Source organism: Dendropsophus ebraccatus, chromosome 10, assembly GCF_027789765.1.
Source record: "Dendropsophus ebraccatus isolate aDenEbr1 chromosome 10, aDenEbr1.pat, whole genome shotgun sequence".
NCBI classification, from domain to species: Eukaryota; Metazoa; Chordata; class Amphibia; order Anura; family Hylidae; genus Dendropsophus; species Dendropsophus ebraccatus.
The window spans coordinates 87,124,226-87,140,801 of NC_091463.1; the positions used below are offsets into that span (position 1 = coordinate 87,124,226).

Genomic DNA, 16,576 nt, shown 5'->3' on the forward strand with positions numbered 1-16,576 from the left:
AGAGGATTTTGGCGAAGATAGGAGTGATAAGCTGTAGTCAGAGCAGTCAACCACTTAAACCTCTTGTGTAGGGGGTGGACATGGGAGATAACTGTTTGTCCATCAGTTATTGAAGGTGCATGGTCACCTTAACATGTAGTCACCAGAGCTGGGCTGGAGTGTAGTACATGGAGTTGGGCTGAAACTGGAATGAGCAGTAGAACAAGACCTGTACAGGAACTTAATCACTGCAGCTAGCATGGATCATAGTTGGGAAGTTGCGGAAGATTATAGCCACAAAAAGATATATCACAGACATAGACACAAGACCGTACATTAAGAGGTACAAAATATGTTATCCAAATGAACAAAATCAATCAAAAATAGGGGGGGGGGAGTACAATCATAAAATACAGTTATTAAAAAAAAAAACTCTGTTTCTAACTGTATCTAATAAGTAAAAATCTAGGTGGCAGATTCCCATTCATTCTTCTTTATAATTTTTTGCTATATATGAACTTTTTACCACCGAATGTTTACTAGACGTATGTGAAAAAGAGGCTAAACAGAAAAGGAAAAAGGCATTTACAAATATCAGGTTGCAGTAAAGATCTCCAATTTCCACTTCCTAATCTTCCTAATAAAAGCTGTTTTAACATCTTTGTTCTTTAAGCTGTATATCAGTGGATTAAGGATGGGGACCATAGCTGTATTAATCAAAGAAAATATTTTTTTTGAACTAAGCCCATTAGCAGGTATAGCATATTGTAAGATCAAAGTCATATAGAGCAATAAGATGACTGTGAGATGTGAGGAACATGTGTAGAAGGCTTTTCTTCTACCAATACTGGAACGGATCTTCATTATGGTTCTAATTATAAAGATATAGGAAGTAAAAGTCAGAAGTAATGGAATAAAAATATAAATGATCATTCCTTGTATGACTGTCACACTTTCCAGTATGGTGATGTCGCTGCAGGCAATCGCCATGAAGGGGACAAGGTCACAGCAGAAGTGGTCAATGACATTTGAAGAATAACACGAGATCTTAGATATTAACAAAACATAAGGAACAACTTGAATAAAACCAAATATCCAACAAAATGAGACCAAGAGAAGACATATCTTATAGTTCATAATAATGTTATAATTCAGTGGTCTACAGATAGCTACATATCGATCATATCCCATGGCCGTCAATATGAAAAGTCCATGTCCTGATAGGGAACCAAACATGTAAGATTGTGCCAAACAGGCCAAGTAGGTCATCTTGTTATCTCCGGTAAGAAAAGTTAGAATGATCTTATGTAGGGTGACAGTGGAAGACGTCATGTCCACTATAGACAGATTAGCAAGGAAGAAATACATGGGAGTGTGAAGATGAGAGTCCAGACAGACCAGGAGAAGAAGACTCATATTCCCGACAAGAACAATGATATAAATGAATAAAACCAGAACAAATATCGGAGCCTGGAGCTCAGGAGCATCTGATATCCCCTTTATGATAAAATATATCACTGTTTGATTTGGCTTCATTTCTAGTTTTATTATCTGGAATACAAGACACTGATAGTTTGCTATAGTTTATATTATACATTATAGTGATATTCAGTCGGTAGTTAATTGTAGGAAATTGGAGCCATATAGGGGAACATTAACTTAAGATGGGTGCGCCAAGGAGAAGGCCTGTGCCCGGTAATCTAGCGATATGAATGGGGATGGGGCTTTATCTAAGACTGGTGTTGTACAACTCAAGATATCTGTTCGATTGTAGCGTATTTGGCATGTATTAAAAGAGGTTTTGAAACCACTCCTAATCATAGTTCCGTAGCCATAGAAACATGACTGGCTTATACAAAACTGTAGAACAACAAGTTTCAGATGTAGTATCGGAGGAGTAGACAAAAGCAGAGTCTAGAAGCAAACTGTCAAAATCAAAAGGCAACTTGAAACAGAATATAAAAATACTATAAATCAAATGAGTCAACAGAATACAGAATCTAGATGGAACCAGAATAGAGATGAGCGAACCTGGAGCATGCTCGAGTCCATCCGAACCCAATCGTTCGGCATTTGATTAGCGGGGGCTGCTGAAGTTGGATAAAGCTCCAAGGTTGTCTGGAAAACATGGATACAGCCAATGACTATATCCATGATTTCCACATAGCCTTAGGGCTTTATCCAACTTTAGCAGCCACCGCTAATCAAATGCCGAACGATCGCGTTCGGATGAATTTGAGCATGCTCGAAGTTCACTCATCTCTAAACCAGAACATTGGTTGGGCAGACCAGACATTTTGACAAAGAATGCATTAGGATTAGCTTTCTAGTGGAGTCATTAGAGGCATAATATGCGCAAAGAAGTGACATGCCACATTTTTTTCTTGAACAATATAAAAAAACACTATGTAAACTACGATATGGATTTACCATAGAAAATAATGGACCATGGCTTAGGGAAATATTGTAATAACGTATGTATTTTGTCCCAAAATATACCTGAATAAACACAGTGGGGGAGATTTATCAAAGGGTGTAAAATTTAGACTGGTGCAAACTGCCTACAGCAACCAATCACAGCTCCTCTTATATTTTACCAGAGCAGAAAGCTGAGCTGTGATTGGTTACTGTGGGCAGTTTGCACCAGTCTAAATTTTACACCCTTTGATAAATCTCCCCCAGTGTGTAATGGTTCTATGGTCTAATGAAAATAAAATTAAGATTATTGACCCCATAAACACTTAGGAGACAACATATAGGAGACAACATCGAATGAATCAGTTACCGTGCCAATCCATGCAATTACCATGAGAGTCCATTACAAGGGATAGCACAGTAAGACCTGAGATGGCTGCTGTTTTATTGGTGTTTCCATTCTCACTAATTGATCCCTTTGTTCTTTCCAACTCCGTTGTGACTCATTATTCTTCCACTTTTGTTGTTTAATTAATTTATATTTTTATGTATCGTTTGAGCTTTGTGTAGCTAAGACATATATAATACTCTATAAAGAAGATATAGACAATGAATGATATCTACATATGAGGCTTTTGCTGTGTTATTGTTCCTGGTTTAATCTAAGAAATTAACACTAATAATGTAGAATTAAAAAGGTTATATTTAAAACCCAGTGAGAGAAAAATTACCTTCAGTGGGAGCTTACTACAGAGGAAATTACCAACATGGAGGATACAATTTACTTGGGGGGGGGGGGGGGGATTTACAGAAACGTATAACTACTATATGAATGCACATAGGTGGCCACACTACTAGATGGAGGAGCAGAGGGGACCAAATTAATATTTTTAGGGGCATCGAGAGGACCTTTCTATCACATACAGGCACAGAGGGGCATAATTTATGGATGCACAAAGGGGATCTAACAACTATACAGGGGCACAGGGAAGAGCTAACTACTATATGGGGCACAGATGGACCTAACTACTATTTTGGGACACAGAGGGATCTAACTACTATATAAGGCAAGGAGAGATCTAACGACTATACTACACAGGTACAAAGAGGGGACCTATACTATATGAAAGAGCAAAAAATGCCTATACTAAATGGAGACATAGAGGGGAATTAATACTATATGTATTATATATACACAATAAATGGGCTTTCAGAGGGGGCTTATCTACTATATGGGGTCACAGAGCGACCCATTTGGAGGCAAACGTACATTTAAATGTACACTGGCTGTTCCATTATAATTCATTTGCTTGCTGCATTAGCTTTTATTCTCCGGTACCAATGTCCCTGTGTTAAGTTATTGGCTTTCTCAACTTTGCTTGAACATTGCCCAGCTCTCTTACCATTCTCCTCAGCAGGGGTTGAAGCTTAGAGGGAACATTTGTCATAGCTGTGATTATTAACTTGTGTGACTCCTCTGCTTTAGTCTAAGATGCTGCACATATTTCCTTATACTGTTGAGTAGAGATGAGCAAAGTTTGTCGGGTTCGCCAAACTTTGGTGTAAATTTCGTGTTTATCCAAACAAAAAAGTGATTTTTAACGCCACAACGCTTTCTATAGGTGAAGCCACTATTTTGAGCAGTCCGGCATGCGATTTTGCAGTATAAATCCTCACACAAACACACAAAAATGCATAAAAACCACAGCCAGAAAAGCCTGCTAAATGCCAATAGAAAGCTCAACCGACATCCCTGTGTTCCACCCCGTGGAACCACTTCTCTGCCCCTGTGTTTCTGGCCCTGCATGTAAGTGAAACCACAGAAAAGAAAAATATGGTGGCAGATTGGCAGTGTAGTGCAGGTGGTTGTAAGCAAAGTGTTTCCGGACATCCATGAGTCCAGCAATCCATGAAGTGCTTCAGGAGTGGCCTGAGGAGGTTGAGGAGCTCTAGAATCCACCAGTACTTCAGGGGTGGCCAAAGGATGAGAAGCCCCGACATCTACGAATGCCTATGGGGAGGCCTGGGGAGGTGGAAGATATGGTGTCATGGCAAGTGGCTCTCTTGACACAACTGCCAAGCTAGTGGAAGAGCTATTGAGCGACCACAATCATACTGGGAAGCCATATTGGGCCCGGATGCTTAAGTAAGTGACTGGAGCGTAGCTGTCCCAGAGAGGCCATCAAGCGTTCAGCTGTCCCACTGAGGCCTACCAGCCATACAGCATGTGCAGATTTCTCAGAGGCCATCAAGCTTGCCTGAGTATTTAGCAGTCCCACCGAGGTGTCAAGCCATACTGAGGGTTCAGCTGTTTCTCAGAGGCCTACCAGCCATACTGCACGTGCAGAAGCCATTAATCGTGCCTTTTTGTGCAGCAGGGAGCTAGTTGCATTGCATTTAAGAGAGAAATCTGCCCTTATTAACTTATTTCTGTCTGGCTGCCATAATGTAAAAGATAAAAGACTTTTACACGTGGTACCGGATGTTCCAGTCTTCTTGTTGGCTGATTTCTGCAGCACCTCACCAACACCAAGGGTGTCACTGTTCACCAGTGATCCATGGCTGTCCACAGCTCTGCTGGGTGAAGTTAACCCTAGTGAGTCACCTGGTTGCCTCAGGTGGCCTGTTCAAAAAACGTGTCTGGCAGAAAAAATAAATGTCATTGCCAATTGTCATTGAGTTTTAAATGACGCCCGTCATTTTGTTGTTTGGCCGCCTGTCAGTGCAATGAAAGCTGTTGGTACATTATTCAAGTTAAGGTGGACTGTGCCCTTTGGGATGTCCATTGAATTTAATAGTAAAAGCAGTGACAGAATAGTGAAAAATGAAAAACTGTGTGTGAATAACTAAAAAATCACGTCCACTGGTTGCATAAGACGCCCAAAAATAATTGTTGTGATTATTTTAACGTCAGCACAGACAACGTCTATCACTTTAATCGTAGCAATAACAGAGGCCGTTTAAAACAGAGGTGGACGCCTTTTCTCTTTTTTTTGACGTGTGAACATAGCCTAAAGCTGCCTCAAACGTTAAACTCTAAGGCTATGTTCACACAATGTCAAAAAAGAGAGAAAAGACACGTTATTGCCAGGATTTATTTGACTTTATTTGACCTTTTTGACAAAGCAATGTATTGAAGTCAATTGGATGACGGACGTGCAATGCACACAGGGTTTAAAATAACTGATGTCTGGCGGACTTTAACATAATCATATTGTCAATTATTTTCAGACGACTATTGCAAACAGTGGAAGTTATTTTTTTGTTGTTCCCTGGTTAAATAAGGGAGTACCAGATCCCTTTAATTAGTTTTTTCATATACATATTGGATTTTTTAAATTGATTTTAATTGTTGTTTGTTTTGGTGTTCATTTTTTGAATCATATCCCAATAAAGATAAGAAACATTTTTTGCATATAGTGGTGTGAGCTTCATCAGATAGTGTCTAGTTTTGTTCTTTTTGTACACAGTTTTGTGTTTTGGACACTTAGCTGCACCCTGTGTTCTTTGTACCAGTGTGAGCTCCCTCACTTCTTTATATTTTCATTATCATTAACCCCATAAACTCTGCAATCTATAGCAAGCTTCTGTCACCGAGTGATCGGGACCACCCCTCATGGCTCCAGGGGTCCCGATCGCTTGTGCCAACGGGCGGAGGTAAGTCATAGATCAGCATAGCATAGATCAGTACATGAAATCTATTGATTGCATTTGTTACAGTGAAACAAAGTGTAAAAAAAAATGTTATTTTAAAAAAGGTTTTAAAAGTATTAAAAAAAACCCTTATAAACCCCTCCCAATAAAAGCTTAAAAACCCCCTTGCCCATTAAAAAAATATAAATAAAAAAACATGTTATATATTTTAGCGTGCAGAATTGTCTGTTCTATTAAAATATAACATTATTGTTCCCGCTAGGGGAACCGCGTAAATGTAAAAAAAAACAAAAAAACACCAGGATTTATGATTTTAATAAATTGTATACCAGAAAAAAATGAATAAAAAGCTATCAAAATTTTTGTGTTACAAAAATATGATATTAATAAAAAGAAGAGATCATGGGGCAAAAAATGACACCCCAACCAGCCTTCTAGGTGGAAAAATAAAAGCGCTATGACTCTTCGAACGAGAGGAGGAGCATTGCATTAATTTGACCCGGACATCTGTGCAACGACGGGCTCTGTCTTGAAAGGGTTAAAGACTGGACAGTGCTTCAAATAACTGGATTCCCCTTTGAACAAAGCTTGGGCTAAAGGGTTACTAACTTTCCTTGAGGAGAGCCCATCATAAAGACATGTGGTGACTTACAGACCATTGCTGCTCTAATAAGAATTCTGAGAAGAAAGGATATGCAGAATAGCTCTCACACCTCTTGAGCAAAGAGATGTCCCTTTAAGTCAAGTGTCACTCAATCAAGGAGTCTTAGAACATTGACTGGAGAATTTTTGCCAAGCAAAACAATCTCTCCAAAAGGAAAGATTTTCCAACTGCAGACAGCTGTTTTGGGGGTTTTGCCCCTCTTCAGTGCAGAGCAGGGTGTTGGCTGGCTAGTGAGAGGTCTAACGATATTAAATGGGTACTAACTCTCCTTAAGGAGAGCTCGTTATAAAGACGTATGGAGTCTTACAGATCATTGCTGCTCCACTAAGAATTCAGGAAAGAAAGGATATGCAAAATAGCTCTCACACCAAGACAACCTACAATTTCCAAATCTACACCATAGATTTCTGAAGAAACAAAATATCCACGTTACACTTATTCAGACGCCTTCTGAATGCTGTCTTGAAGTCTTTATTCTTCAAACTATAAATCAGAGGGTTAAGTAAAGGAACGATTGCGGTATTAAACAAAGAAAACAGTTTTTTGGAGCCTAAAGTATTACTCGGTACTGCATACTGACAGAGGAGAGTGGTGTAGAGCAATACGATGACTGTGAGATGTGAGGAACACGTGTAGAAGGCTTTTCTTCTACCAATACTGGAACGGATCTTCAATATGGTGGTAATTATAAAGATGTAAGAAGTTAAAATGAAAAGAAATGGAATAACTGCGTAAACAATGACTCCTTGTATACTGGAAAGTCTTATTAGTAGCGTGATATCGCTGCAGGTTATTTCCAGGAAGGGAGCAAGGTCACAGAAGAAGTGTGTAATCTCATTGGAGGAATAACAAGAGATCTTTAGTAGTATGCAAATATAAGGAATGACTTGTATAAAACCCAATATCCAACAAAATGAGGCCAAGAGAAGACATACCTTATAGTTCATAATAATTGTATAATTTAAGGGTCTACAAATAGCTACATATCGATCATAGCTCATGGCTGTTAATATGAAAAGTCCATGTCCTGATAAGGAACCAAACAAATATGATTGCACCATACAGGCTAGATAGGCCACCGTATTATCTCCAGTGATGAACGTTAGAAGGGTCTTATGTAGGGTGACAGTGGAAGACATCATGTCCACTACAGACAGATTAGCAAGGAAGAAATACATGGGAGTGTGAAGATGAGAGTCCAGGCAGACCAGGAGAAGAAGACTCATATTACCGACAAGAACAATGAGATAAAGGAGTAAAACCAGAACAAATATCGGAGCCTGGAGCTCAGGATCATCAGAGATCCCCTTTATGATGAAATATGTCACTGTTTGGTTTGGCTTCATTTGTACATTCATCTATAACGCCTGAAATAAAAGAATCATGTAAAGGGGTATTTAAGCAAAATCAAGAGCAAAAAAGTAATCTTACAGGGCAAAATGAAGGCCTCCATAGATGCAGGGCTGTATTAACAGCTGCTGCTTCCCTAGGCACTACACCTGCAGACGCCCTATCTTCACTTTCCAATTAGCATCATGATTTTCTTGTTTCTGAACATCATATTGATATCTGATAAGTCTTAGGCCACGTTCCCACATTTACTGTACGTCACCACATGCAGCCGAAACCAGACCCTCATGCACTAACCAATAGGCATATGGCCAGTAATCCTGGTAACAGTACATGACTACTAGAGACTATCATAACCCACCCCCTCCCCCACCCCATAAAAAAATAAAAAAGTTTACTGGCAAGTCTGACCAGGAGGTGGGAGACTAAAGAATAAAAGCCCAAAAAAGTTGTTTTCCACCGCCTGCTCCCTGGTGCTGCCCTAGGCAATGGACCAAGGGTGCCTAGTGGTAAATACGGCCCTGCATAGATGAAAAGGTTAAGCTTCCCTTTGTAATGTATTATTTCATTTTTATTATTTATAATTTCCCTCTGGATGCAGTCCACCGGCATCCAAGTATTTACAAAATTCTTGACATATTACACTTTAGTTCTATGTGAGAGCAATGAAAATAAGAAGAACGCCCAGCACCCAATCTTCGGATAAAAGTTTCTTTATTAGAAAATTTTCACACTCAGGAATACAAAAAACATTCTACACGTTTCAGCGCTTCCCATGCCTTGATCACAACTGAGTATAGCATAAGTTACAATCCTACCTACATATATAGGGCAGATCTCTGCCAACACATGATCCATTATTAACCCCATACATCTACACAACAATTAGCTTGTAGGTTAGTATCAAGTCGTGTCTGGCGTTCAGACCATGCAGTACTCAGGATGCAAGTCTAAAAATCCAAAACGACTAGAGATGAGCGAACCGGGTTTGAGTCCATCCGAACCCGAACTTTCGAACCCATCCGAACCCGAGTCCATCCGAATCTGAACTTAAAGCTCTAAGGTTGTCTGGAAAACATGGATACAGCCAATGACTATATCCATGTTTTCCACATAGCCTTAGGGCTTTATCCAACTGCAGCAGTCACCGCTAATCAAATGCCGAGAGTTCGGGTTCGGATGGACTCGAGCATGCTGACCTGGTTGAGCCATAGGCACTTTCTACATAAGTAGGTTGGGAATCGACCTTGATATAGCTTCTGTAAAGAGAAAAAACATTAAAATAAAATGTAACTATGGACACATTTCATATCATTTTATCATTTCAATTCAGTAAGATCTTTGTGATACTGCATTAATGTTTTAATAGATGATTATGGAGCAATTGGTTCTGATAGTTTAATGAGAAAAAGACACCAAGCACTGCTGATTATGCACTTAGTGACAGCTGTTCCTGGGAAATTCCAATCTTGGTGTTCCCACACCCTCTGACATAAATATCTGACATGCATACGTTTGTAATGATCTGATGAAGAGGTTCTGCCTCGAAACGTATTGTTTTTTACGTCATTCCAATAAAGGTGTATATAATTTTTACACTACGACTCCTTCCATCCATCGGACTACAATCCATGGCAAAGCCGCTCTGCGCCTGAACTCCGGAGACATCACACACCGTGCCTCAGATGAGTGAGATTTTTTGCTCCAAATAATGGCTGTTAAATGACGGCCTTACCGAAAAAAAATGGCACATGACTATGTTCACACGCAGTAAAAAAAAAAAAAGCAAATGGAGCAAATGAAAACTTCTATAAAGCAATTTATTTTTAAGTGGTTAAATTAAAACATCCCACTGTGTTCTCTCAGACACAAAAATACAGAATCTTGTTCTACTCACTTGGTCACTTGGTGAGATCCAGCTCCCAGCTCATGGTTAAGCCCATAGGATTACCTCTGTAAATGTTCTTCCCATCTAGAATTTTTTTTTTAAAGCATTATTCTCTATAATGCTTAGTCCAGTATACTAGGATATACAGCAATTCAGTCCATCAGAGGTGACTGTACTAGAAGACTCGGGAGCCGCACTTTTATATACTGCAGCTCATTACCTGTAATTGATCCCTTTGCTCTTGAAAGGTCCCAAGAATATTGTTTTATGGATCTATTTTTAAGCTAAAAAACAGCAAAGTATTGTATGGTGACATTATTAGCAACCTGTTAATGCTGCTCTATCATAATAATGTCTGATATATGTTTACAATGGAATTCTACAGAAATTTTATAAGATCTGTAGGGTTAGTCTCACAAATTATGATCCTTTAGTTTTAGGCCAGTGATCCCTAAGCTTAGGCTCTTTACTTGTTGTGCATTACAACTTCCAATCTCTACGTAGGTTTGATGCCCATGTTCTGACCAAGTACAGACAGCCTGGCAAGATGGCAGCCATGCTTGTCAGATCACGGTTCTTTTGGATGAGCCAATTAGCTGCAGATTAACATGAGCGACAATCTCAGTGATAGGGTTGAGTGAGCCCTCATAGGGCTCAACTAACAAAGCAGTCAGGTGGTACAAATGGTGGATCGTATATGCTGCTTAGAATAGAGGACTGGCCAAGTGCACAAATGCAGCCTACCTCTGTCGTACTCATGGTGCAGGAAGTGAGCAGCCAATGTGCTTTCTGCCATGCAAACATTATCAAAAATTTCCTCCATCAATTTCCCAGGACCGGATTAACTCTCTCTACTTGCTTGTTGGTCTCAGGGTTGGGGAAAAAACTGGAAGAAACCAGGGAGAGGCACAAAATCGGGCATCTTGGAAAACTGGTCAGTAACCACCCAGAAGATGGTGTTTCCTGCTGAATCAAGAAGGTCGGGGACAAAGTCCATTGCAATATACTCCCAAGGTTGATCAGTTATAGACAAAGGCTGCAGCAGACTGGCTGATTTTAAGCAGTAAGCCTTGTTGGGGCAATCATATGGCTGATGAGCTGGTAGCTAGTAATGAGCGAATACTGTTCGATCGAATAGATATTCGATCGAATAGTAAGGTATTCGATCTATCGAATATTATCGAATAGTTCGCCGAATAGTCGATAAATATTGGATAAGCGTTCAAATCCCCCAGCGTCCGTTTTTTACCTCCAAGTGGTCGAATAGATGTTTTTCAATAATCGAATACTTGTTCCCATAGACTTTAATGGGATCGAATATTCAATCAAATATTCGGGAGATATTCGTACGAATATCGAATATTCGAATATTTCACTATTCGCTCATCACTACTGGTAGCGTGTCAGCCTGCTTTTTAGAGAACACATCCACAAAATCCTGGTACTGGGCTGGGAAATGGTTTCTTAGAGTAAGACAGTGGCGAAGATGACCATCTGTGAGAGATCTGCAGACAGCGGTCAAAGCAATCCAGACCCCAACACAAGATCTCCCTGGTCTTCCTGTCCAGGCTAAGGGTGGGGAGCTGCAGCCAAGGGAGACCCAACAGGAGCAAGGCAATACATAGAAGGTGATCTCTTCTTTGTGTAGCGCGCCCATCTGGAGGATCAGAGGTTTAGTTGCCACTTTTGAACCAGGGAGGCATTGATGAAGTTGCCTGCTGATACGGAATTAAGGAAGGCAAATGAGTGATGTTGCTGTCCCGAGGATGTAGAGATTACCAAAGATAGAGACAAATGCGAAGAAGATTTATACACACCTAGAAAAGCCTCTCCAACATTACTTAGGTACGGCAGTTTGCCGGTCGCTGTGGACCCTGAGGGCAGTTCATATGAAAGTTGTCAGGGCTGGCACAATAGAGACACTCTCTCCTCAGGCATCAGGCAAACTCTCTTCACCTACATTAGCTCCTCGGACTCTGGCCAGGACGAAGGAGTGGGTGGCTTCTGGAAAGCTACTACGAACCAGAATATGTGGCGAGGACAGACCAACTCACATTATTGATGCACCTTTTCTTCCTTTTCAATCCAAGTGACCAATCATAGCACAGATGCAAATAGCTGAAATGTAGCAGTTAGAGATGAGAAAACATGCTCGTCCAAGCTTGGTACTCATTCGAGTTTTAGGGTACTCAATGGTGCTTGTTACTCGGGCGAGCATCTTGCGATACTCGAGACAATGGCATCTTCCTCTTCCTACATGTTTGGCGGCTTTTTCGCAGCCAATCATCATGCAGGAGAGTCTGTGGGACCTCCTAGCATCACGTGGGAACCCTACATGTCGATAGCAGTGTTTGGCTGGCCAGATGCTCGCTTCATACTAAGGCTGGATGAGCTTAGGGAGGGAGCTGCTGTTTGTCAGGGAGAGTGTTAGGGTGGGGAAAATAGTGTATGTGGCAGGAATCATCCACTAAGAACCCAACAGTCTTTCTAAGCTCTACAACTACATTTTTTTTGGCTTCCTCATGGCTGCTGGCTGGGACTTGTAGTGCAGCTGCCGCCATCTTGGCTGCACACTGTGCAGAGCGACTGGTGCCAGAAAGGGGACTGAAGGTGGTCCACATAGACCCTAAAGAAATTGCTCAAAGTCCTCTTTGTATTCATTTTTGCTGCTGCTGTACCTTGTCTTGCTGGGATCTGTAGTGCAGCTACACCTATCCTGGCTGTGCAGTGTAATGGGTGCTCTAAAAAAACAGCAACTGGTACCTGGTACACACAGACTCCATAGACTACACCAAAAGTACTTCCAGTCGCACCTAGTTGGGTGCTTTCCTAACATGTGCCTTACCCATCTTGGTCTGGGACAGCAAAATTGTATTGAGGGCCGCCACCCGGCTGTTGCCCATAATGTGGCATAATGTTGTAATTAGCCAGCTCCAGAGTCATCTATATATGCTGCCCCTGCTTTTTTCTGTCCATGTCCGTGTTGTTTCCATCATCATTGAGGTTTCCAGGTATTCACGCAACCTTCACTGTGCAGAGCTTTGTTCCCCTGCAAAAATGCTCGAGTTTTCCATTGACTTCAATGGGGTTCGTTACTCGAAATGAGCACCCGAGCATCAGGAAATATTCATCTCGAGTAACGAGCACCCGAGCATTTTAGTACTCGCTCATCTCTAGTTGCAGTCAATAAAAACTCACAAGCCCGCTCATCTCTATATGGGTCTAACTTTTGCACTGGGGCTATGAATCTTTAGCTGCACCGCTGGTCACAACAGCACCTTATAACCGGACAATTTAAACTGAACAGATCATGTCTTCCAAAGATAACTTTTTTGGTAGCCGGCTGTCACGCACATCCATGTTATGAAAATGTGCAGACGATCTGATCCTTTCTGGTTTTTTAAAATGTTTAGTATATGGCCAGATGTTGAGTTTTATTTGTTTTGTTAATTTTTTTATTTTTTATTATTAATATTATTTGACTGTTATTTGAATATATGTTGAATTATAGGGTTACCGTGTGATGTTTTTGATTTTAGCCTTAGCGGTAGAAAAAACTATGTTGTGTGGTTACTAGTGCTCTCTCAGTGCAGTTATCAGTGTCGTTGTGTAGTTACTACAACCTCAAAGTGATTTACTGTAGTCTGACCTCAAGACCGTGTTCAGTAGATTTTTTTTAAATTTCCTTCTTCCTCCTTTACAGAAAAGTGCCTCGAACATTACACTTTATTTTAAGACCTCTGTACAAAAAGTGACTAACTAGGAATCAGGAAACCAATAGGGGTTTACATATGTGATGTTACATTTCATTTTTAACTCTGGGTGTGAAAGGAATTCTCCAATTTACCCATCTCAATTCTTCTTATAAAATGTATTTGGATATATTTATTCTTGAATCCTTTTAAGCAAAGATGAATTGGTGGATTAATTGTAATGACCAAAGCTGTGTTAGATTTGTGTGTCTGTTGCTAAACTTGTAAATATCCTATTTATTTCTCAATCAAGTGCCAAGAAGGTAGAGCTAATCTGCTCAGGTGCCACAAACTGGAACACCTCCTTGCTCAGTCTCACCTCCCAGGCCCTTCTTGGTTGATGTGCTCTGTATTAAGAAGATGCTGATAGGAGAGGTCAACCAGGAATTGTGCAAGCCTATGGCACTTGATCATCTTGGCTCCACCACCTTGACACTTGGCTAAGAAATAAAAAAGGAGACTGTATACGTTTGGCAACCACCATCAGCTTCAGGAAAGGTACTGTTAACTTTTGTACCCTAATACCTATCCAGTGGTGTCTGTATCTCTCAGCAACAAACTGAGCTGACAGATTCCCTTCAAAGGGGTATTCTAATCTCCATAACTTTATTTAAAATATTTGGTAATTAAAAGTTAGGAAAGTTTGCAATTGGTTCTTATAACCTTTGTAGCTATGTCTCCCTGCTAGGACCTCTGAAGTTACTGATCTGTTGACAGCTTGTTGTCTAGGTTCCCGGCCACCTCTCTGTGTTATTGGTGGTGGTGGCTGCTGACTCACTCCGTGGTCAGATCTCAGGAGTGTAATCAGTGAATGTTAAGGCTCATTTGCAGTAATCCATCATAGTGACAGCTCTCAGTTGTGATGAATCTAACCTGCTGATACATCCCCATAGCGCACAGGGCACTGAGGATGAAGGTATGTCTTTTACTTTCATACCTTCTCCCTCAGTGCGCCATGTGCAGTAGGTTGCTATCGGCAGGTTGGATTTGTTAACTAGGATAGGCCGTCAATGTACGATCAGCAGGTGTCAGTAGAACAAAAGGGCAGCGACAGTTCCTAAAAATAGCCACTTTAGTGTAACTGAAGCACAATAGTTTTCTCTAATATCTTGGATAACCCCTATTAAGTAATGTCATTTCCATCCACCTCTAATTCAAAGTACTGTATTTTCTGGCTTATTAGGTGACCGGGCGTATAAGACGACCCCTGACTATTAAGCATATTGTCAGGGGTTCGCCTTATACACTGGAAAATGTTAACCCCTGCCTGACCGCAGCCCTGCTGCAGTCAGGCAGGGGTTAGCTGCAGCTAAATTTTAAAAAACCCAAACCTTTAACTCACCTGGGGCCAATTCCCGGCATCGGCGCGCCTACTGTACCAGTCCTGGCACAGGCAGTGTGACGTACACTACCTGCGCAGGGGGCGGAGATTGCCGAACCTCTCACCGTCAGCCGAGCGCCTCATCGGAGAGCCCCCCCACCATATGGGGCGATCATACCGGCGTATAAGATGACCCCCGACTTTAACCCAGATTTTTGGGGGTTAAAAAGTTGTCTATATATATATATATATGTATATGTATATATATATAAGCATTTACATAATAATTACTGTCTATGCTGGCTTACTAAATAAAACTACTTGATAGTTTTCATTTTACAAGTAGCTTTATATTTGATCCATGTGAATGTATTCTGAATTAATAAAGGTTAGTCACCATCCAGGATCCTTATTTTTAGGACAGAATAAATAGCAGCTGCAGAGACTTTGTAGACTCCATCATATCTAGGCATTTTACTGACTGCTCATTGATTTTAATAAGCTATGTGTAATGCATTACTTCCCCTGTGGTGGCAATGCAAAGGAAAATGTAAAGTTAAAGGAGAATTCTGGACCTATTTTTTTCAAAGCTCCTAGGGAGGGTGTGCGGATAAAAAAAAAAAAAACATGCACTGCTAATAAGCCTGCTGAGCCATTCAGTAGCTGTGTCCTGCCTCTACTGCTGAATGGCTGAGCGTGCCTACCACATCACATTCCGAGTCCCACCTTAAGACCAGGAAGAAGCCAAACACTGAAGTCCGGAGTGTCATATTGTGGGCAACAGCATTGGAGTCAGGGAGGTAAGTGGATGTTTGTTTGTTTTTCCGCCCACCCCCTCCCTAGACGTTCTGAAAAAAATGGATCCCTGACGGAGTTCTCCTTAAAATACTTGCTGCTGGATTCCAGATCACAGCTGATTGTTGGGGTTCCCAGTGGGAGGAAGCCTTGTGATCAGCTTATTTTCAACGGATGTTTTTAACAAAAAGTAATTTTAAGAAATAAGACATGGCAGCAAATCGCATTGGTTTCTGGCCATTTGGACTGGTATAAGGGCAAGTTACAGATTTATATCATTAGAAATGTTTCCCTAGTGGTAAGGTTTTCTCTGGGTTGTAAAACCTGACTCCACAATTGGAGGCTAATTTTGATTTTAGCTATAAGGCAATGGGAAAAAATTGGTGATATCTCATTCTACCTCTATACTTATTACGTTCGGTTGTAGATGTTTATGGTATGTGAGTCAGAAACCAATGTCACTTTCACTATTTATAGGTGTTACATATTATTTATACTTGTTATATAGCAGTTAACTATTAAAATTAGCAGGAAATCGTGACCAAACAGTCCAGATTACAAATATACATCAGTCAAGAACCATAGTGACTCTCACAATTTATAATATTACCATTGTAAATTACAGACGTAGGGTACTACGGCTCATCGAGGATTCTTATAATTACTTTGGTGGAGACATTTGTCAACAGGAAAGGCTAGCATCAGTAAATGTTTAACCATAAGAGGTTTCCTTTAAACACACACTCCTTTTTTTTGTG

At 40.6% G+C, this 16,576-nt stretch overlaps 2 protein-coding genes across 2 annotated transcripts; both read right to left on the minus strand.

Annotated features, from left to right (window-relative positions):
• Positions 1–573: 573 nt before the first annotated feature.
• LOC138766510 (olfactory receptor 6C3-like) lies at positions 574–1,395 on the minus strand. Its single transcript, XM_069944100.1, has one exon. It carries the CDS (start codon positions 1,393–1,395, stop codon positions 574–576), a length of 822 nt encoding a protein of 273 aa, XP_069800201.1.
• Positions 1,396–7,104: 5,709 nt separating this feature from the next.
• LOC138766511 (olfactory receptor 5B12-like) lies at positions 7,105–8,070 on the minus strand. The gene has a single exon (XM_069944101.1). The coding sequence runs from the start codon at positions 8,068–8,070 to the stop codon at positions 7,105–7,107; it is 966 nt and encodes a 321-aa protein (XP_069800202.1).
• Positions 8,071–16,576: the final 8,506 nt, after the last annotated feature.